This window comes from Macrobrachium rosenbergii, unplaced genomic scaffold, assembly GCF_040412425.1.
Source record: "Macrobrachium rosenbergii isolate ZJJX-2024 unplaced genomic scaffold, ASM4041242v1 13903, whole genome shotgun sequence".
NCBI classification, from domain to species: Eukaryota; Metazoa; Arthropoda; class Malacostraca; order Decapoda; family Palaemonidae; genus Macrobrachium; species Macrobrachium rosenbergii.
In genome coordinates this window covers 1,011,241-1,034,436 of record NW_027100723.1, presented here as the reverse complement: position 1 = coordinate 1,034,436, position 23,196 = coordinate 1,011,241, and the positions used below count along the sequence as shown (strand labels likewise).

The 23,196-nt window shown below is 40.5% G+C and overlaps 1 protein-coding gene across 1 annotated transcript in view; it reads right to left on the bottom strand.

Moving 5' to 3' along the window:
• Window positions 1-4,317: 4,317 nt before the first annotated feature.
• LOC136837970 (non-structural maintenance of chromosomes element 3 homolog) overlaps window positions 4,318-23,196 on the bottom strand; it is a 344,558-nt gene continuing 325,679 nt past the window's right edge. The window contains exon 8 of the mRNA XM_067102838.1: window positions 4,318-4,561. Coding sequence (XP_066958939.1) covers window positions 4,475-4,561 — 87 coding nt within the window. The 3' untranslated portion in view covers window positions 4,318-4,474. The remainder of the gene's footprint in view (window positions 4,562-23,196) is intronic.

Sequence of the window (23,196 nt, the reverse complement as noted above, 5' to 3'; positions counted from 1 at the left end):
CGGCGTTTAAGGGTTAATGAGCAGCCCATGTGGCCCGGCTCCTGAGTGCTCAGAGTGCATGGTAATAATAACAGTCAGACATGTGTGATGCGAGTGTCCAAAGTATGACCAACAGCGAATGTCAACTTTTGGAAATCGATCAGTGAAAGAAATTTTGTCAGAATCTTTTATATTTTCAGTCGTTCCAATTTTGATGTTCTTGAGGAACTGTAATTTAATTAATAAAATATAAAAATAAGTAAACAATAAAAGCATGAAAACCCTTTTAACATTTGTTGAATTTTAATAAACCTTTTTAGTATGTATGTAAGGAAGTCTGAGTAAATGTATTTATTGTATGTACGTGTTTCAGTATGAGAGGATGTGTCTATGTGCAATTTTTAATTTAATTTTAATTCATTCATCATTGTACTGAATGATCTATTGGGTCCTAGTGCTTGGCCCCAGGCCTGGGCCTAGTATTTCAATCTAATCCTTCGGGCCAGCCCTATGAGAGCTGAAAGTCAGCTCAGTGGTCTGGTTAAACTACTTTCATAATAATAACCAAGGCTGACGGGATACATCATATTTTTTCTGTGCCATATAAACCATCAGCTAATGGAGAAGCTGAAGGGGCAGTGCAGACTTTTAAACAAAATATTGAAAAGGTAAAAGGGAAGGAGAATTTAAAATTTATGCTTTGTTAGTTTTAATGCAATATCACATCACACCACATGCAACAACTGGTCTACTCCAGCTGAGCTTTTTTTAAAATGTCATATCAAAATAAGATTAGATTTGCTTAAGCCTGATAAAGAAGCTCAAATCAAGAGGAAACATGACACTGATTTCAGATACCAACTGTAAATTAAGAACTCTGAAATGTGGTCAGTGGGTTCCGGCATTTAGCTTTGCTAGGGGATCACCTAAGTGGGAGAATGCTGTTATTGCTGGACAGACTGGTCCAGTTTCATACGCAGTAAGGGTTGGGGAAAAGGTATGGCATCAACACATCGACCAGCTTGATGCTGTTCATGGTTTTCAGAGTTCTGACGGATCCATAACAAACGACACTTCCTTAAGCTCAGAGGAAATATGTGAAAACAAATTTTCTGAAGATTATTGTTTAGATAAATACTGACCACTGGAAGAACCTGTAACTAACGAGTTGAGTAAAATGAGTTCTGATAGTATATCTGAGGGAGGAAGTGAGCCACTGCCTTTGACTTTGAATGATTGTTTAACTTCAACTCGTAACTCTTCCAGTGAGAGACGTTACTGTGTGGTAATGTCATCCATCGGATAGACTTATGTGTTCTTGATGCTGTTTAAGTTATATTGTAAAGTGTTTTTGTATTTATATCAGTAAAGTTCCTAACCGTTACTTGAGATTTTTATAGAATTACAAGTTCTTGAATAATGGATGTATTTTATTTACTGTAAACTGTGTGTGGCATAAGTTCATTTTACTGTGGTGTTGTAAGTTATGAAAGTTTTCTGTGCTTTTTATGCTGGCATGAAGGGCTGCTGTGTATTGTTGTTGCCTTCTTAACAAGTCAGTTATATACCTGCCTCTGTCCTGTGTGTACCTACTTTTTATTGCATTAATAAAGACACCATGTAACCAGTTGTTTCTCTTTTCACAAACACACACACACACACACACACACACACACACACACATATATATATATATATATATATATATATATATATATATATATATATATATATATATATATATATATATATATATATATATATATATATATATATATATATATATATACTGTATATATATATATATACTATATATATATATATATATATATATATATATATATATATATATATATGTATGTATTATGCATGTACTGTATGTATGTATGCTCACATTTCACCTACCCTCAATGGGGTTGGTACCAGTTCCCCAGGGGTCTAGAAAACCACAGGTAGCAGTTGCACCCTTGCACTTGGCAACAATTGCAACTGTCCTCACAATACCACTAGCTAGAGCCCCATCAGTCCTCTCTGCAGCAGAGGACTGACCTCTGGAAAATCAACAAGACAATATGCATGGGGACGTAGCAGCCTTCTTCCTCCACTTACTAGCTTTGGAGGGACACCACTCTACGACAAAGACAACAATGACAACTTCCTTCTCCTCTTCCTCAACTTGTTCCCGATAGGAGCCGAGGTCAGCACCAAAGAGAGTGAACGGAGGAGAACCTCCTCCAGAGATGAAGAAGGCAACTCTTCTGGGCAGATCACTGGTGAGATGTGGGGAGATATCAAGTAAGTGGGGGCAGTCCTGGAACCAATGGAGACCATAACCATCAAAGTCGTAACAGTCACAGTAGAAGCGGTGACAGGCAACATCTTATTAACCTTCAGATTGTCAAGAAGGGAAGAAACACTGGGCTCACCCATGATGCCCATGGAAAGCCACAATTCCTGAGCCACCAGAGAGATAGAGCATCATCCAGAGGAAAACCCTCTCTCAGAACGAAAAGAGGCCTCAGGTGAGATGCCAGGCTGGATGTCCTCCCTCCCCCCTCGAAGATTCTCCACCGAAAGTTCAACAGGGGTCAGCAAGGGGGAACTACTCTCTTATGAGTAGCAACAGTGAAAGAGAGTTTGGTAGGTGGAAGAAAAGTACCAAATAGGACCTTCGGTGTCACAGGCAGAATATTACAATCCAATGATACTGGGGAGACCTCTCTTTTCTTCTTCCTAGCAAACCTCACCCACTGTTCAGACGGACAGACACAGCAATCTGAACACAGAATATTCTGGTTACACTCAAGCCTCTTGCAGGGGGTGCAAAGAGAGGGAGTTCTACCTCTACAGAGGAGAGAAACCTATTGCAAGGACTGTCTCCCCTGGGAAGCGCCTGAAAAACTGAGGATTACTCGTAAAGAAAGAAGACTGAAATGATTGAGGGGTTTGATTCATTGTTCTTCACCAGACAAAACTCATCAACAATCGTAGAAAACGAAGAGAAATAATCAGAGAGTATAAAAGATAGCATACAACAAATCCAGCAGAGAATCTACACAGATGTCCAAACATGACAATGGCCGGAAGCAAAGTGGAATGTGTACTGACAGCTAGGCGATGCTTCCCCCTTCCTGTCCATAGCTAAGGACCTTGTCTGAAAATTGAATGACCATTCCAGCCCAGGTTTACAAGCTAAATCCCTATGTAAAAAACAAAGGTTTGTATTTATGTAGGAACAAATAAGTATTGTATATAATAATATTCTTCATTGAATAATGGTAAATTATAAAATTTTTCATATGGTTATAGTGATAAAAAGAACAGTGAGATAGGTAATCTGATGATGCATAGGCAATTACCTAGCCTAGACTAGATCATAGTTACTTATTTTTTCCCAATAAATTTTTAATGAAACTATTTCAAATATCATGATAAGGCTTAAATATTACTCTGCAATAACTAATACAAAGTAAAAAAAATTATGACTACAGCCTTTGGTAATTAAGTCTAATTCTAGTTTTAACTGCATTTTTTGGGCCACTTGTTGGTCCAGTACTTTTGTTATTCCAGCAGCCATCAGCCCTGTTGATCCCAGACTACTGGAACTGTACTGTATAGAATTTACACATAATTTGTGCTGTCCTCCTTGATTACTTGTTTTTCTACCCTCGAATAGTATTCAAGTACTTCACATGCGATAACAACTTGAAAGAAGGAAATGAAAACTTGAAGATATATTGAAATCCTGAAAACAGTTTCAACACCCAGCCCCCACCCCATAACAGGCAAGGTGCCAATAAGGGCAACTTCATTGATGCCATTCTATGGACTATGTAACAGACATGAAGAAGGACAAGAGTCAAAAAGTTTTATATTTGGACATACTTTAACATCCCAAGACAGTGTTCTGAAATTTCCATTATTTCTGGTAATGTCCTCTGAGGGCTAGGCTGATAATCAAATTCTTACCAAAGCTTTCTTTTTTACAACTTCATTAAATTAATTTGTATTGCTTTCCAACATAGCTTTTAAGCATCTACCAAATTGATTGCATGACTGTGTCCCTTAACATGATAAAAAATTACACTGTTCTCCTGTGTATACTATATCTTATAAACTTTTTACACTTCTATTATCTTCTAAAATGATTCTCCAGGCTGACCACTATAAAAATTATCACATGACCCACCCACATGGGATTTGGTATATGCATCTTTTAGTATTACCAGGAGAGCTCTTTACAAGTATTTTTCTCATTGTATTATTGTTCTTTAATGTCATATTAACTCTAAAACTCACGAGTAATGAGGGAATTATCAAGGTTGGAAAAATCCAATATGCTAATACAAAGTTTATTTGAAACAAGGTGACAAAGTTTATATGAAACATGGTGACAAAGTTTATTTCTAAGGGATAAATCCAAGTTTAGTTTCCTTTACCCATTCTTGACAAAAATACAACAAAATAATCCAAAACATTTGTACTTTGATATTTTTCATTTCTTATTTTGCTCTTTACCTTCATTTTCTATAGTATGCCACTGTGATGTCCACATCTCTGGCCGCATGTGGTTTCCATAAACCTGTTTGAAAAAAAAAAAAAGGAAAATAAGTCCCGGTTTACCCTGGGTAACATTTACCTTAGAAGACTAGTTTTCACATTTTCATTCCTACTCCACCGACATTATGCACACATTTCATCTCAACATTCCTTATCTCATTCACACTCGGTGTCCCACTCCACTTTCACAAAGGAAAGGTGGCTCAATAATCACTTCAATAGATGCATTTGTTCTATTCAATGCCTTTTGCAGATAATTATACAAATTAATAATTATATAAATTTACCACCTCCAATCTTCCCCCATACATAATGACATTATTTGTCATTCTTGGCTCTAATTTATCTTCAGTGCCTAACTCTTGCTAACATTCTCTGTCAACTTTCCATTTTTACAAATACAATACAGTCGACCGCTGGTATTCGCGGGGGTTAGGTAGGGACCACAACCACCTGAGAATACCGAAAATCCACAATATCTTGTTACCCCTCTGAAAATGCTTTTAACTGCCTGTTCTTATAGTTCAAACACCAAATACAGTATACCTTCAACTAAAATGCTTATAACTGCCTACTGTATTTTAATGGTTCACTGCCCATTTTAATAGTTCAAGCAAAAATATACCTTAAACTATCATCCTAAAACACTTTAATATCATTTTAAAGTTTAAGATCAAATCATATGGGTAGTCACCAGTGATGAATGTTGATTAAAGATGATGATGATGAATTAGCTGTGCAGTCTGATGAATGACAATGAAGATATGACTGCACAGCAAAGCAGAGGAGTTACATCTCCTTTGGGGGCGTCTCTTCCCCTTCTTCAGGGGTTTGGAGAGGCTTTGGAGGGGTCCATCACTGCAAAATACATGGTGATAGTCTGCTGCTGTTGCTGCTTCTTCATGCTGATGAGGAGGTTATTATAAGGCATCAATAACCCATCAAGGCCATTATCTGAAATTTAGGGTGCACTCCATATAAGGATCCCATGCCAAAGAATTCTCGTGCACCTCCTGGAGCATCCTCAAAAGTCCGGACAGACATTCCAAAGACAGGCCCTCATCCTCCTCCTCCTCCCCTGAATCTTCCGTGTCTTCTTCCTTGCTAACAGACTTCGTCAGTTCTTCCAAATCCTGGTCCGTCACAGGGTCAGAATGGGCATCAATGAGGGTGTTGACTTCATCCAGGGTGATGTCATCGAAGCCTTCTCCACCAAGTATCCTTGTCAATTGGATGCCTCATCAATGGGCGAATGTTGAATTTCTTCAGGAGAGAAGCCCATATAATCGTCTACACATTCCAGCCACAACTTCCTTCTTCCTGCACACATTAAGCGTCTCCTCCTTCTTCATATCCTTCAATGATCAGCCGATGACCTTCAGACATGTAGTAATCATGAATTTACACCAACGCCCCTTCAACGTAAATTCACTGTCAGCGACCATTTCCTTCACAAGGTGCTCGAGGAAGTTCCAGGTGTAGAGTGCCTTAAGGCACGGATCATGCCCTGGTCCACAGGCTGGAGGAGAGAGGTGGTGTTGGCAGGGAGGAACTTGAGCCGGACTCTGTCATAATGAAGATCCACAGTGTGGCCACCTGCATTATCCATAATCAACAACACCTTGAACTCCATGCCCAAGTCGTTGAGGTAATCTTTAACTTGAGGGATGAAGCTCTGATGGAATCAGTGAGATATAAGGACTCTGGTGATCCAGGCCTTAGGGTTGTGCATCCAAAACACAGGCAGCAACTGCTTATTCTTATTCTTGAGGGCCCTGGGGTTTGCAGCCTTATAAATGAGGCCTCCGTCTGCAACCCAGGGGCTCTGGCTTCATCATTCATGGGGTTATGTCCATGAAGGCATCTTCTTCCAGAACAAGCCAGTCACGTCTATGTTGAACACCTATTATGAATGGTAGCCATTATCACTGATGATCTTCTTGAAGGTCTTGGGATATTTCGCGGCAGCTTCCATGTCTGCCGATGCCCCTTCCCCATGCAGAGAAACACTCCTCAGTTGGAATTGCTCCTGTAAACGGTGGAATCACCCCTTGCTGGCCTGAAAACCTTCAGGAGCTGATGATGGTCCTGCTTGTGCTCTTCCTCTTCTTCTTCAAGGCTTCGTAGAAGCCTACGAATTCTGCTTCCTGTACGTCGCTGCCAGTTGAAAATGACTGGTAGAGTTGTCGTACCTTCTCGCAAATGATGTTGCCACTGAGGGAAGTGTTCTTCTGATGGCAGTCATTTATCCATACCGCCAATGCTGACTCCATCCTCAAGATGTTCTTATCACGCACAGTGAAAAATTTCTTGACACTATCTAAGAAGCTAACACTTTCAGCCTTCCTAATCTCCACCTCTTTCTTCTTGATATACCACTTTCAGCCTTCCTAATCTCCACCTCTTTCTTCTTGATGTACCAGAGTGAGGGATTTTACAACATAGACTACAGTTCACTAGAAAATTTAAATATAAAGAAAATTAATGAAATTACTGTAATTAACTAATAAAATTATTGGAACATTTGTATATTACAGTATATCCTCTATATTTTTACATTACTGTAAACAATTTTCATCAATAATGATTAACTGATTAATCACCGCATAATGGTGTGCTACTGCAGCAAAGCTGTTCCCTGCCTTTATCATATCCAGAAGTCCTAACCTCTCCTGGAGTCATAACCTTCCTCTGGCACTAAGGGTCTTTGCCAGAAGCCTTAGAAGGAGCAGGGCATTTAGGAGGCATTTAGCATGACTGACAACATGCACAGACGAAAATAGCGAAAAAATACGTAAATCCCCGAACAGTACATGCTGCACTGGGAGAGATGGTGGGTCACGCAGTACATCTCCACAAGAATGCCAAGGAAAATGAATGTTACTCCTGGCTTGGCTCTTTGCAAAACATCAGCCAGTAGCGTGTCAAGTAGCACTGTGCTTAGTTATTTAACATACCTAAGATGCATTTCTGTTTCGCAAGCTTTGTGTTTGGCTTGGGGCAAACATTTTTTGAGGAAAAAAAAATTTATTTATATTTTATTGTGTTTACATTAATAGTACTGTAGTATCTGAAAATTAGTACAGGCAGTTCCCGGTTATCGGCGATCCAGTTTTTCAGCGCTTGTCTAGCAACGAAAATTGGCAATTTTTGGAGCCAATATGCACCGATTTCCACTTATCGGTGCTGATAATTGCATACTGGCTCCAATAATAACATATTGGTACCGATACATACCTAACAGAGGTGCCGATAACCAAAAATCGGCAATTTTCAGTTTTTGGCGATTTTCACTTATCATCACGCCATCAGAATGGAACCCATGCCGATAACTTGGGACTGCCTGTAAATCCTTTTTTTATCATAAAAAATATATTTAGTCACAAAAATAACATGAAAACAGAATGACATAACAGGTTCAGCAGATGTAAACAAACCTAACAGTTCATTCGGAGGTAGTCTCGTTGTTCTACAAACTACCCACATATTTTAGATATGTTCTATTGTCATCCTAGAACACTTTATTATCATTTCAAAATCATCTTGCAACAGAGCAAAATATCAATAAAAATGTATTTTTATAATAAAATGAGGTTTTGTACATACTTACCTGGTAATTATATATATAGCTGTAGTCTCTGACGTCACGGCAGAAAATTGAAAATCGCGGCAGCGCTAATGAATGGTCACGTGATACCCTTCCCACCGCCCCCTCTACAGGTGAGTGAGAGGAACCATAACCCAAACTCTTCATATGTTTATGCCATACCTGCCCATGAGAGGGGAGGAGGGTGGGCTTTGATTATATAATTACAGGTAAGTATGTACAAAACCTCATTTTATTATAAAAATACATTTTTGTACATATAACTTACCTGGTAATTATATATATAGCTGATTGGCACCTTGATGGAGGTGGGCCATGGCAGCTAATATGACTAGACAATTGTGAAAATAAAAAAAACACAATGATGGTTCTTTACCTGTTGAGGTAGCTGATTTGATGGATACTGCCTCTTAATCTGCTATCCTCAACTTGCACCAACTAGGTATATAGACCTGAGGGTTAAGTGCTAGAGGGCTACATGCCAGTCGAGGGCTCACCGTGGACTATGCATGATAACCAACCAAATAAATGCCCCTGCCCAGGGCGCAGTACACGACAAACACATAGAACAAGGGGTGTCACCAATAACCTGTACCTTAAAAATATTACCCAAAATGTAAGACTGTTGGGTACTCCTAGCCACAATGTACCCCCAGACATCCCAGAAAACAACAACGCTAACCTTAAGCAAGAGAAAGCATCACAAGGAAGGATCGACTTCTTTATTCCCTTACCCAACACCGTGCCAGTCACCACAAACGGTCCCAACGTACTGCATCCATCATATATTGTCTCAATCTCTCTCAAATAATGAGACGCTGAACACTGACCTACATTTCCAAAATGTAGCTTGAATAAATGAATCTAAGGAAAGATTCCTCCTATATGCCAACGAGGTTGAGACCGCTCTCACCTCATGTGCTTTAACTTTAGAAATTTGAAGCTGCACATCTTCTACCTGGTTGTGAGCTTCTACAATCAGGTCTCTCAAAAAGAAGGAAAGAGCATTCTTCGAAAGAGGCCTACTCGGATCCCTCACAGAACACCAAAGATTAGGAGAAGGACCTCTCACTGCTTGAGTCCTTTCGAAATATACTTTTAATGCTCTTACTGGGCATAAAAGTCTTTCTTCTTCATCTGGTCCCACCAAATCCGAGAGACCAGGGATCGAAAAGGATCTCGGCCAAGGCTTAGACGGAGTCTCATTCTTTGCCAAAAAACTCAACAATGAAGAACAGACTGCCTTACCCCTAGAAAACCCAATTCTCTTATCTAGGGCGTGCAACTCACTGACTCTCCTTGCTGTAGCCAAAGCTACCAAGAAGATTGTCTTCCTCGTAAGGTCTCTGAAAGAGCAAGACGATAATGGCTCAAACTTACTGCCCACAAGCCATTTCAAGACCACATCTAAATTCCAGGAAACCAATCTCTCTCTGGGATTCTTGGATGTTTCAAACGATCTGATAAGATCTGACAAGTCCTTATCATTTGAAATATCCAGGCCCTTATGCCTAAAGACTGTCGAAAGCATTGCTCTGTAGCCCTTGATCGACGATGAAGACAGCTTCCTATCCACACTCAGATACAGGAGGAAGTCTGCATCTCTTCTAAAGTGGTCTTAGAAGATGATGTGCCAGTCTTCCTACACCACTCTCTGAAGACTGACCACTTAGCTTGATAAACTGCTGTGGAGGACTGTCTCACGAGCTCTAGCGATGGCTCTAGAGACCTTCCTCGAAAAACCTCTAGCTCTGAGGCAACGTTCGACAGTCTGAACGCAGTTAGCTGAAGAGCGGATAGACCTCCATGAAATCTTCGGAAGTGAGGCTGTCTGAGTAGATCTACTCTCGGTGGTAAAAGCCTCGGGAAGTCTACGAGAAGACTTATCAAGTCCGGAAACCATTCCCTTGCTGGCCAAAACGGAGCAACCAGCGTCATACGCACGTCCTTGTGGGACAACATTTTTGTTAGAACTGCTCTCAACATCTTGAACGGAGGAAAGGCGTAAAGGTCCAGACCTGACCAGTCCATCAGCATTGCATCCACGAAGACTGCCCCCTCGTCCGGCACTGGAGAGCAATAAAGAGGCAGTTGAGTTGTCTTCTTGGTGGCAAACAGATCTATGAGAGGACGACCCCATAGATTCCACAGTTGGAGGCAAACTTCTGATTTAAGATCCACTCTGTTGAGAGTACTTGAAAGCTCCTGCTTAGCTCGTCTGCCCTCACATTGAGCTTTCCTGGAATGAACCTTGTCATCAACGCCGTTTGGTTCATTTTCGCCCATAACAGAACAGATCTCTCGCTACCAGGTATAGCGAGAACGAGTGGGTCCCTCCCTGCTTTTTTATGTATGCGAGAGCTGTTGTATTGTCTGATTGGACAATCACTGCCTGGTTCCTTACCACCTTCGAAAATTCTAAAAGGGCTAAATGAATGGCCTTTAATTCCTTCAGATTGATGTGCCACCGAAGTTGTTCTCCCTTCCATCGGCCTGCTGTTTCCAACTTGCCTAACGTGGCTCCCCATCCTAGATCTGAAGCGTCTGCACACAAGATGAGGTTGGGGTTCTTTGGGAACAGTGAAATTCCTTCCTGAAGTTTCTCTGGAGAGTTCCACCAACTGAGGTCTGCCTTTATCTCCTCTGAGATTTGAAAAACAAACGAGTCCGGGCTCTTCTTCCTGTCCCAGACTTCTCTTAAAAAGAACTGAAGGGGCCTTAGATGTAGTCTCCCCAAACTCACAAACGGTTCTGCGGAAGACAACTTCCCCAGAAGGCTCATCCACTCGTTGGCCGAGCACTGGGTCTTCTTCAGAAAATCTCGCACTTTCAACAGGCACAACTCTACCCTCTCCACCGACAGAGAAGCCTGAAAAACTACTGAGTTCATCTGAACTCCCAAATAAGACTAATTCTTGAGATGGCACCAGATGTGACTTCTGCCAATTTACCAGAAGTCCCAGTTCTTCGGTTAGATGAAGAGTCTTTTCCAAATCCTTCACACACCTTTCCTTCGTCTTCGCACGCAGGAGCCAATCGTCTAAATAAAAAAACTGTTCTGATCCCCAACAGATGTAGCCACTTCGCCACTGATGACAAAACTCTGGTGAAAACCTAGGGGCCGTCGAGAGGCCGAAGCACATTGCTCTGAACTGAAACACTTCGCCCTTGAACACAAAGCGAAGGAACTTCCTCGAAGCAGGATGGATCGGGATGTGGAAATACGCATCCTGGAGGTCGATGGATACCATCCAATCTCCTGGAAGAAGGGATGACAGCATTGATTGAGTGGTTTCCATCACAAACTTTGTCTTCTTGACAAACAGGTTCAAAGCACTCACATCTAGAACTGGCCTCCAGCCTCCTGACGCCTTTGGTACTACAAAGAGACGATTATAAAATCCTGGGGAGAAAGGGGGGAGAACTTTGTCTATTGCTTCTTTCTCTAGCAAAGCTGACACTTCTTTCTCTAGAGCACAACATTTCTCTGAGTCTAGAGAATAACCCATTAAGACCACTGGTTCCCTGGACAAAGGAGGGTCCTTCAAGAATGGAATTGAATAGCCTTCCTTTAAAACCGAGACTGTCCAAGGTTCTGCTCCCCTTTCTTCCCTGACTGTCCAGAAAGCTGACAGTCTGGCTCCTACTGGTGAGTGAAGGGAGGCGCTCTCACTTCTTGTCGGAGGGTTTGATCGCTTTAGGTACAAAACGACCTCTCCCTCTCGATCTGGGAAACGATTTAGCAGGGGCTGTTCCACGAAAGGGCCGACCTTGAGATTTCTCCGTCGACGTTGTCGGATGAGCAACTGTTGAAGGCAACGGTTTAGGCTTCTTGGTGGACTGTGCCAGCAAGTCTTGAGTTGCCCTCTGTTGAAGAGTCGAAGCGATCTCAGATACTATTTCCCTCGGGAAAAGATGTTTCCTATCTAAAGGAGCGAACAACAAAGCTGACTTCTGGGACCGAGAGACACCTATAGTGGTGAAAGAACACCATAGTTCACGTTTCTTGAGAATACCTAACGTAATCACGGAAGAGAGTTCCATAGCTGCATCTCTAATGCTCCTGTCGATGCAAGCTAACACGTCGGACAGGGAAGCGAACTGATTGTCCTGAAGGGCGCAAGCTTTTAGTTTCCTTCCAAGAGCTCCAACCGACCAATCGAGGAAGCTTATAACTTCCAAAATCTTAAAAGCATTCTTGCAGAGGTGATCAAATTCCGATGTAGAAAAGAATACTTTGGCTGAATTAAGAGCCGACCTCCTGGCCGAATCTACCAAACTAGAGAAATCTCCTTGGGAGGAGGCAGCTACTCCCAACAAGAAAGATTCTCCAGTCTCGTACCAACCACCACAACGAGACGACAATTTCGAAGGGGGAAAACAAAACACAGTCTTCCCTTGTTCCCTCTTCTCTGCAAGCCACTCCTCCATTTTCTTCAATCCTTTCTTGGCCGAAATAGAAAGAACTAATTTGGTAGCCAGCGAAGTGTCTGTCCTATTATCACGAGCGTATTGAGATTCCGGAGAAGCTGGGGATACTGGTGAAAAGGAATCCGGAAAATTCTCCAGGAAATACTGAAGCAGTCGCTTATAGCTCAATAAAGGCTTCTCTTTCTCTGGTTGTACCTCCGCCTCCGATTCCGAAGCAACATCACCACCAGAAATCGGAGAAAGAGCCAAGGATCTAGATGGAGGAAGATTCGTCTTCCGAGGAGAATGCAGCACAGGATCGCTCGTAGGAAGCCGCACATTCGATGAAGGAGCATCCTTAGAAATCGAAGCAACTTGTAGTTCGTTCACGGAAGGATCACTTTTTTCCACAAAGCCGAGAATACTATCAAGCTTCCTATTCATTTCCGCCAAAAACAAATCTTGAGGCAAGGCGGAAGAAGGCGAATGCGGAACTGAACGAGGCACGGAGACCGCAGGTGTTGGAGCTTGACGAGAGTCCCCAGGAGAAACAATTTTTGGCGCATGGCGCCAGGAGGATCGTAGGGTGGCATATGGCGTGATGAGCCAGGCGAAACGAAGGATGGCGCGTGGCGCTAGATGCAGCAATCACGCCAGAAGTAGCAACAACAGGCGAAGACGACACCACTCTCTTCTTACGTAAGCGTCTCCGCGCTTCCAACACATGCCTCTCGTCTCCCGAATCAACGGAATGCGAAAAACATTCGGGCTCCTCCCAAAAACTACACGAAGGAGGTTGATCTTGAAGCGCCACTCTTTTCTTGGGAACTGCCAAAGGAGATGCCAACCTAGACCTCTTGAATGGTCTCGAGACATCTTTACGGCGCCAACCTCTCTTAGGCGAATCCTCACTCGACATGCTCGAAGACATACACCTCCTTGATGTGCCTTTTCTATGGCTAACATCTGCATCCTGGGAAGCGGCAACAGGACTGCTTGAGGGGCCAACTGCTCGGGGGCAGGTCCCACTCACCTCCCTTGGGCTTTCGACTTGCCTCCTCCCTGGTGCTGGGGAGTTTGACAGAGGTCCAGGCCTAGGAGAATGAGTGGGCCGAACAGCCAGCTCCTCCACTGCACTATCACAAGACACTGCACTTCTTACTACCAAAGACTTACTCATCCGCTCCATGGCAGCAAGCATAACACTAAAATGCGCATCCATCTGCGTCTTAAGACTGGCCACGGTATCGGGTTCGGGAATAACGGGTCTGGGATAGGAGATTTGTTAGAAGGAATATCAGGGTTAATAACCGAAAAAGATACATCCTGACTATCACGGGAGGATAAAGAGGAAGTCCTAGCTGAAGCTTTTCTAGCTCTCTCTTTTGAAGCCTTCTCAGATAAGCATTTAAAATCTTCCATTCTTCCCCTGACAAATTCTTACATTCTTCACAGGTTAACGATACCAACAAACCTGTCCTCTACACCCCGAACACACAGAATGAGGGTCAATGGTAATTTTCCCTAATCTAGTTTTACAGCCCTTGCTACAAAACCTATACACCAAGGGACCAGTGTCCGACATAATGCTAAATAAGGAAGCGGGGATGAAAAAAGCTAAGTACAAACAATGTCTGCCAAAGATTCAAATCAAACAATTGTACATCACCAACAATGTCCAACGACAGAATCAGCGAAAATTCTCTGCTAAGCTGCACCGGCTTACCGGTACCACACGGCAGAAACATATGAAGAGTTTGGGTTATGGTTCCTCTCACTCACCTGTAGAGGGCGGTGGGAAGGGTTATCACGTGACCAATCATTAGCGCTGCCGCGATTTTCAATTTTCTGCCGTGACGTCAGAGACTACAGCTATATATATAATTACCAGGTAAGTTATATGTACAAAATGTACAGTAGGCACAATATATGATGCACAAATGGCCCAGCATCCCACTATCTCTGCCCAGTTCACTGCATAGGCCACTAGTGTTTGTTTCACTGCATAGTTTTAATCAGTGTGTATCTTTTTGAATGGTGCCCTAAGATGCCTCCTAAATTCCCTGCTTCTTCTATGGCATCTCGACAAGAGCCTAAGCGCCAGAGAAAGGTTGTGACGCACCAGGAGAAGGTATTAGTTATCGTAATGTTGGGTGAAGGGAAAAATCACACCAAAGTAGCCGTCCATTATGGTCTGAACAAGAGTACCGTCTACTTCATTTAGAAAGAATACAAAAAGGGGAGGATCCTTGCAAGGACCCCCGGCGGACCAGGATTTGGAAGATATGGAATGTCTGTCCTGAATTATAAGGAAAGGCAGGCAGCTGCAGCAGATGGTAGGGAAATGGGATCCTTATATGGAATGCTCCACTAATTTTTCTAATGCCCTTGATTCTGCCATGGACCCCTATAATAACCTCCCAGTCAGCATGAGGAAATATGTCAACATGATGCTGCCTCCTGAAACCCCTGAAGAAGTGCCTGAAGAAGCACCCGAAGAAGGGGAAGAGGCACCCCGAGAGATGTAACTCCTCTACTTTGTTGTGCAGTCATATCTTCATTGTCATTCATCGGACTGCACAGCTAATTCATCATCATCATCTTTAATAAACATTCATCAATGGTAAGTACCCGTATGATTTAATCATATTATTATTATTATTACAGGTGCAGTGTTATTATTATTATTATTATTTTTTGGGGAGTCTATTACAGTCATCCTATTCGACTGGGTGGTTTTTATAGTGTGGGGTTCTGGGTTGCATCTTGCCTCCTTAGGAGCCCATCACTTTTCTCACTGTGCGCTGTTTCTAGTAGCACACTTTTCTGCATGAGTCCTGGAGCTACTTCGGCATCTAATTTTTCCAGATTCCTTTTCACAGATCTTGGGATCGTGCCTAGTGTTCCTATGATTTTGGGTACAATTTCCACTGGCATACTCCATATCCTCCTTATTTTGATTTTCAGGTCATGATACTTATCAATTTTTTCTCTTTCTTTCTCATCTACTCTGATGTCCCATGGTATTGCCACATCAATGAGTGATACTTTCTTCTTGATTTTGCCAATCAATGTCACGTCTGGTCTACTGGCATGTATCACCTTATCTGTTCTGATACCATAGTCCCAGAGGATCTTTGCCTTATCATTTTCTATCACTCCCTCAGGTTGGTGTTTGTACCACTTATTGCTGCAAGCTAGCTGGTGTTTCTTGCACAGGCTCCAGTGGAGGGCTTTTGCTACTGAATCATGCCTCTTTTGCTATGAGGTTTATGGTCTCATCTTTCATATTGCACTTCCTGCATATGGGTGAGATATTATTTCCATAGACTATTGTTCTTTGGACATATCTGGTTTTTAGGGCCTAATCTTGTGCTGCTGTTAGCCTTCCTTCTGTTTCCTTCTTGAGTTCTCCACTCTGTAGCCATTGCCATGTTTCAATACTGGCTAGTTCTTTTGTCGGTCTCATGTACTGTCCGTGCATTGGTTTGTTGTGCCATTCCTCTGTTGTGTTTTTCATTCTCCTGTCTCTGTATACTTCTTCTGGGCCTTCGTCTACTTTTATCAGTCCTTCTTCCCAAGCACTACTTAGCCACTCGTCTTCACCGGTTTTCAGATATTGCCCCAGTGCTCTGCTCTCGAAGTTAACGCAGTCCTCTATGCTTAGTAGCCCTCTCCCCCCTTCCTTTCGTGTTATGTATAGTCTGTCTGTATTTGCTCTTGGGTGTTGTGCTTTGTGTATTGTCATGTGTTTCCAAGTTTTCTGGTCTATGCTGCAGAGTTCAACCTTAGTCTATGCCATTACCCCTGCACTGTATCTGATTACTGGTACTGCCCATGTGTTTATAGCTTTCGTCATGTTTCTGGCATTGACTTTTGACTTGAGTATCGCCTTAAGTCTCTGGATATATTCTTTCCTGATCGTGTCCTTCATCTCTTGGTGTTTTATATATCTCTCCTATTATTCCCAGGTATTTGTATCTTGTCTCATCTATGTGTTTGATGCTATTCCCGTCTGGTAGGTTTATCCCTTCAGTCCTTGTTACTTTGTCTTTTTGTATGTTGACCAAGGTGCATTTCCCTATTCCAAACCCCATCCTGATGTCCCCAGATACAATCCTTACAGACTGGATTAGGGTATCTATTTCCTTGATGCTCTTACCATACATCTTGATGTCATCCATGAACATCAGATGGTTATTGCTGTTTCCTCCTTTCTTGAGTTGGTACCCAGCATCTATCTTCTCCAGTACTTTTGTCATGGGAATCATGGCTCCTATGAAGAGTAGTGGGGACAGTGAGTTACCTTGAAAGATCCCTCTCCTGATGTTAACCTCTGCTAGTCTTATCCCAGAGCTTGTAAGCATTGTGTTCCAATTTCGCATTGTATTTTTAAGGAAGTCGAACGCTTTCTTGTAATCAATCCATGCCATACTTAGGTTGGTTCATTAACATTTTGTCTATTAGGAGCTGGTCTTTTGTGCCCCTACACTTCCTTCTGCAGCCTTTCTATTGGTGGAGGATGGTGTTTGTATCCTCTAGGTAGATGATGTATAGCCTTTCACTGATGATACCTGTTAGTAACTTTCACATTATTGGTAGGCAGGTGATAGGCCTGTAGTTACTTGCTATATTTCCCTGGTTCTTGTCTTTCTGTACTAAGGATATTCTTTCTGTGGTCTTCCATTTAAGTGCATGGTGGTTTGTGATAAAATGCTGGAGTTTTTCTGCTATTCGTGGTTGTAGGGCCTTGAAGTTTTTGAGCCAGTATCCATTGACTTCATCGGGACCTGAGGCTTTCCAGTTGGGCATTTTCATTACTTGGTGTCTGACTGTGATCTCGTGAATCTTTGTTTTATTCTCCCCATTTCTTCTGCCTTGATTTCCTGGAGCCATGTTCCATGTTGCATGTTTGTTGTGTGATACTGGATTGCTCCATATGTTCTCCCAGAGTCTCTTACTTGGTTCGGCTTCAGGAATTTCCTGGTGGTTGTCTTCCCCTCTTAGTTGGCTGTATAGTCTTTTCTGGTTGATTCCAAAGAGTTTGTTCTGTTGGTACCCTTTATTTCTGTTCATGTACCATTGGATCTTTTGTGCTTTGGATTTAAGCCTCTGTTTTATATCTTCTATTGTGTTGTTTAGTCCCTCTCCTGTACTTTGTATTCAGTTCAGTTCCTCTCTTGTTTTCTTGCTTCTTAGCCTCTTTTCTGGTATCTCTTTCAGTTTACTCAAGTCAGATCTCATCGCCATGATTTGTTTTTCCAGGTGCCTTTTCCAAGGCAGTTGCTGTTTTGGTTTCTGTTGGGTTGGCTGTGATGGTGGTGTTGGTGTTTGCATCACCATGAGTTCTACTACTAGTCTTGCTCCTGCATATGCCAGGCTATTTGTTTCTGTGACATTGGTGGTGTGGATTAGTCTCATTATTCCATTAACTTCACTTGTTTTTTCCCTTAGTTTCTTTGTGTTGTAGCCTTTCATGGAGAGGATCTTTGTACCTGGCTTCATCCACTGTCTGATCTTTTCAACCCATTCCGTCCTCTCTGTTACCACTTCGGTGTTTCCTCATGTCGTTCTTTGGTAGCTTATCATTCCTGTCATTTTCTGTGTCATCGTCTCTTAGTTTGTCATCTTGTCCTTTGTTGCTGGGTGTTATTTCTCTTTTCAGTTCCACTCTTTCTGTTGTGGAGAGCCAGTCCTTTTTCTTAATGTTCCTTACTTGGTCTGCCAGCCTCTGTTCTGTTTGAGGGGTGTTATTTCTCTCATTCCAGATGTTGACCAGTCTTCTTCTGTATCCTCTTTCCGTCGGGTTGCTTCTGATGTAGCACCTCCATATTTCCTTATTTCTTCTCTTGTCCATTTCTTCTTCTGGTTTGCAGAGCTCTGTAGCTCCAGTCTCTGGTTGCTGGTTACTGTCATTGTGGTGGTCAGTTGCTGAATGACAACCTCCAAGTACCTGACTGCCCTCCCCGTCGACTGGGTTGTATACCTGGCTGCCGGATGAAGCTCCTCTGTTGCCAGAGGTTCCATTTATATCATTGTCGTTTATTCTTTCATTTCTTTCCATGACTGCTGAGTTTTGCTATTTAATCCATAGCTGGACTGGACCCTACCCCATCAAGAATAGGTACCCATTTACAGCCGAGTAGACTGAAGAAATTATGGTAAAGATCCTTTCCCAAGGAATCAACGACAAGGAGAGCGGGTACCCATCCAATGACTGACCAGCCCCAATGTTGCTTAACCAGTCCATCAATGATCTAAACCACTCTGCCACGGCACCCATTATTATTATTATTATTATTATTATTATTTGAAAATCAGTACTGTAAATCAATTTTATCATAAAAAAATGTATTTTTAGTCACAAATATAATATGAAAATATAGTAATTAGTGAACAGTGCTCTACAGAAAGATCTGCAAAACAGTGAATTTTCCACGATATGTCTGGAGATAACGTTCCACAGAAAAATCAGCAATTAACTGATGCTACGAATGGTGAACCGCGATACAGCGAGGGTCAGCTGTACAGTACTTTCAAACTATTACCCAGCTTTTATGTTTCTCCTGACAATCAACAACTAACACTTTAATGTCAAACAATAGTGACTCCACACTCCAGTTATCATAACCTTTATCCCGCTACTATGTACCTACATATATCTTTCTCTAACCTCTCTCATTACTGCATTTCTGAAATACATCAAGAAGTCATAGAGACATACTACATCTTTGTCGTAGACATACTGTTATGTCAACCAGCCGCTGCATTTTATCATCAGTTTCACCAACACAAAAACTGACAAGAAATCTCCAAAAACAACTGTTGACATAAATCAGCCTAAATAACTTAAATATTGCCCAAGTATCAATACTACAGGCTCTCTCTAGTTTACCCCCTCAACTTGGGACCACCTTGACATGGTGAGGGGGCTCTTGAACCCCAGGAATCTGTTCCCGAGTTTAAGTCCAAGAGTCCCATATGGCATTATATATTTGTTTGGATTAAATTATATGGAATTTTCCACTGTTACTAAAATTTATTGGACCTGATGAATAGGAAAAGATATCATAGCTGGGAATGGGTTTATATCCAAAGCTAAATAGTGAGAACTGTGGTAGAACCATCAACTGCCCGATAATGTTCAGACCTGAGAGTTATGAGATTGATAGCTCAAGGGCGGAACTATTCTTAAGGGCTGGACCACGGATTCCAGGGGGGTCTGGTTCTAGGGATAGGACTCTTGGCATTCTATCCGGTTTGCCCATAACATGATTAGGGTGGGGATGATTGTATTCTTGAGTTTACTTTTTTTTTTCTCCCCTCAATCTTTATGACAAGTCATTATAAGGATTTGAGTACCCCTGGACCCTTTGATGGTAGTGAATCGGCACAGTTGACAACCTCTGGAACCTCATCTGACAATCCTTCTTTAGAAAAGTCAAAACAAATCAGAATGTAATAACACTGGAACCATATGCTCCAGTACAGAGGAAACCAATAAAAAGTAAATACCGTCTTGACCCAACCTTGACTCACTTTGACTCCCTCTTTGGGAGTGGCAGTTGGTCAAGGTTTCTAACCTTAGAAGTTGACCGGAAAATATCAGCACTCAAGTTGGAAAATTATTTATTGAGCAGACACTCTATGACTGAAATGTCGTTTAGACAAATAAAAGAAAAGACTTGGCTTATAGAGGCCACAACAAAAAGTCAATCTGAAAATTATTTAACAATAAAAAATATAGATAACATAAATATAAAAATAAAAAACATGATACTATGAACAGTATTCGGGGTACCATTGTACTTCCTGAGAATAATAACGAGACATTTGAAAAGAAAATACTGTTAGACTCACTTAAAAAGAGATACCCCAAAGTACAGGATTGCGAACTATATGATCTGCCAAGTAAACAGATGAATAAACAAGTCTTAAAAATCGCAAAAATAAAATTTGAGGGCCAAGACCTACCTCAGAAAATAAAAATTTTAGGCCAAACTAGAGAAGTAAGACCATACGTCCCAAAGCCGCTACAATGTCAGAATTGTAGTAAATATGGGCATGCGAAAAAATACTGTCGAAATGGACCTGTATGCGCGTATTGTGGATCTGAAGAACATGTCACACAATGGAAGTGCAGCGAACCAAAGTGCATAAACTGTGGGCAAAACCATCATGCAAGATCCAAAGAATGTATGTACTATATATACAATACAGAGCTGAAAATATTGCAAAGAACTGGAATGTCTGTAAAAGAAGCTAAATTAGAATTGAAAGTAAGAGGAATTCAAGATCTGTCTAAGAAACGTACATATTCTTCAAAAACAAGAACCAATAATGAAACAAAAATGCACAGAAAAGTTAATCTCAAGAAGAAATTAATGCTTTACAAATAAAAACTAAAACAGTAAAGAATAAAGAAACAGGTACAAATGGGATGAATAATATTTTATCCAATTCATTTGAAATATTACTGCAAATAGGAACACAGGAGAATGCTACTACGGAAGTAACAAAGGAGGGACCTGATAGACTGGAAATTAAAGAACACCACCCAAAACAAAGAAACCAACAATTGTTAGAGAAACATCGGCCAAATCAAAGACAAAAGATATAAAGAAAGAACAAAAACAAGTTAAGAATATACCAGACAAAAGATATAAAGAAAGAACAAAAACAAGTTAAGAATATACCATTATCTCCAAAAATAATAATAAAACCAATGGATACAGATATCCAAAATACCGAAGAAGTGGAAGACAACTGTACCTTAGACAACAATGAATATGTCACAGGAGAAGAGATTACTCCATCACCAATAATTGGTACAACAAGAACAAATAAAGAAAGAAATATACATGACAACTCTTGTGGATGTAATGGTTGTTTCATAGCGTTGTGCAACAATAACAAAAACATAACAAAAGATGGTTTAACAAACATTATAAGAAACTATGAAATATAGAAAAAAAGAAACCACAGATTTGAGTACCCATGAAAAAAGGTTGCATGTGCGTCGAGCATTTAGTATATTATAAAGAAAAACAAATGAATGTCATGAGTAAATTATTAGAAAAAATCCAAGTTGATAATACAAAAAAAAGAGAGTAAAACTCGACCGTTATAATAAAATATTTTCAATAGCTATATTATACAATGGAACATAAATGGTGTGCAGACCAGATTACACCTAGGAGAAATACGACGATTACTAAAAGAATATGAACCTATAATATTATGTTTACAACATGTCAACAAAACAATATCAACAATAGGTAAATATACCTTAGCATCTTCATCTAGACAGGAAGAAGGAAATTTAGATACTGCTATATATGTACATAACAAAATTATGTTATGACAAAATACCTGTAAACTTTAATGATCTGCAAATATCGAGTATTACTATATGAATAAAAAACGATAATTACGTAATTTATAATTTATACAACCAACCCAATAAAAATTATGACTTTGACAAACTTAAAGAATTACTTAATAATGCCAAGGAGCCTACATTAATAGTAGGTGCTTTTAATGCCCACAACCCGATGTGGAACTGTAATTGCACAGACTCAAATAGAGCAGGGAGTAAAATAGAAGAATTCATAAATTCATATGACACGTGCTGTATAAATGATAACGAAATCAACACATATTTTTCTAACACATGGAACATTTTCCTCAATCGACTTAACTCTGTGTACAACAAACATAGTTGACAGATTGGATTGGAATACAGTTAACAACTTGCATACACATGATCATTTTTCCCACTATCAATTTTATTATTACAAAAAAAAACCCACCCAAGCATGTCCCTCAATATAACATTTATAAAGCGGATTGGGAACAATATGAATTCCACACTAGGAATATCCCACCATTTGAATATTTGAAAGACCATAATGAAACTAATAAATTTCTTGTTGATTTCATTATAAATGCAGCTGATAAAGCAATACCAAAATCCAAATCTCATCCAACAAAACACAAAGTCCCATGGTGGTCTGAAAAACTAACAGAATTAATAAAAATAAAACACCAAATTGGAAGACGATTAGATAATCTGAATAGAAAATTCAGTAAAATAAACAAAACATTACCGATATTAGAAGGAACCTTACAAAAGCTATGTTATTATTAAAAATAAATACATTAAAACCTCTATATAACAAAATATCTGCAAAATTTAAAAGAGAAGTAATACAAGGAAGAATCATTTCGTGGAGAAAATATGTATCAGATCTCTCTAATAATACTCCCATACAAAAAAATATGGGAAAAATTCAGGAAAATAAATGGTACCCATGTTAAACCACCTCAACATGCCATAATAAAATATGGAAAGAATAGTTCCTAAAGAAATAAGTAATGTAATAGAAAAATTTTCCTTAAAGTAAGTATGACAAAAATTTCATTATCAGTGTCTAATGCTAATTTAGAACGTCATTTAAAAACCAGGAAAATAGTATAGAGTTAATAACAATAAATGGAGGTGACAGTATTTGTTTTGAAATGATCTGCCATTTAGCACCTTTGGCAAAGACATACAGTACTTATTAGAGTTTTATAACCACTTGTGGCTTAAAAATTTATCTCCTAATGAGTGACGTAAAGCTGTAATTATTCCTATC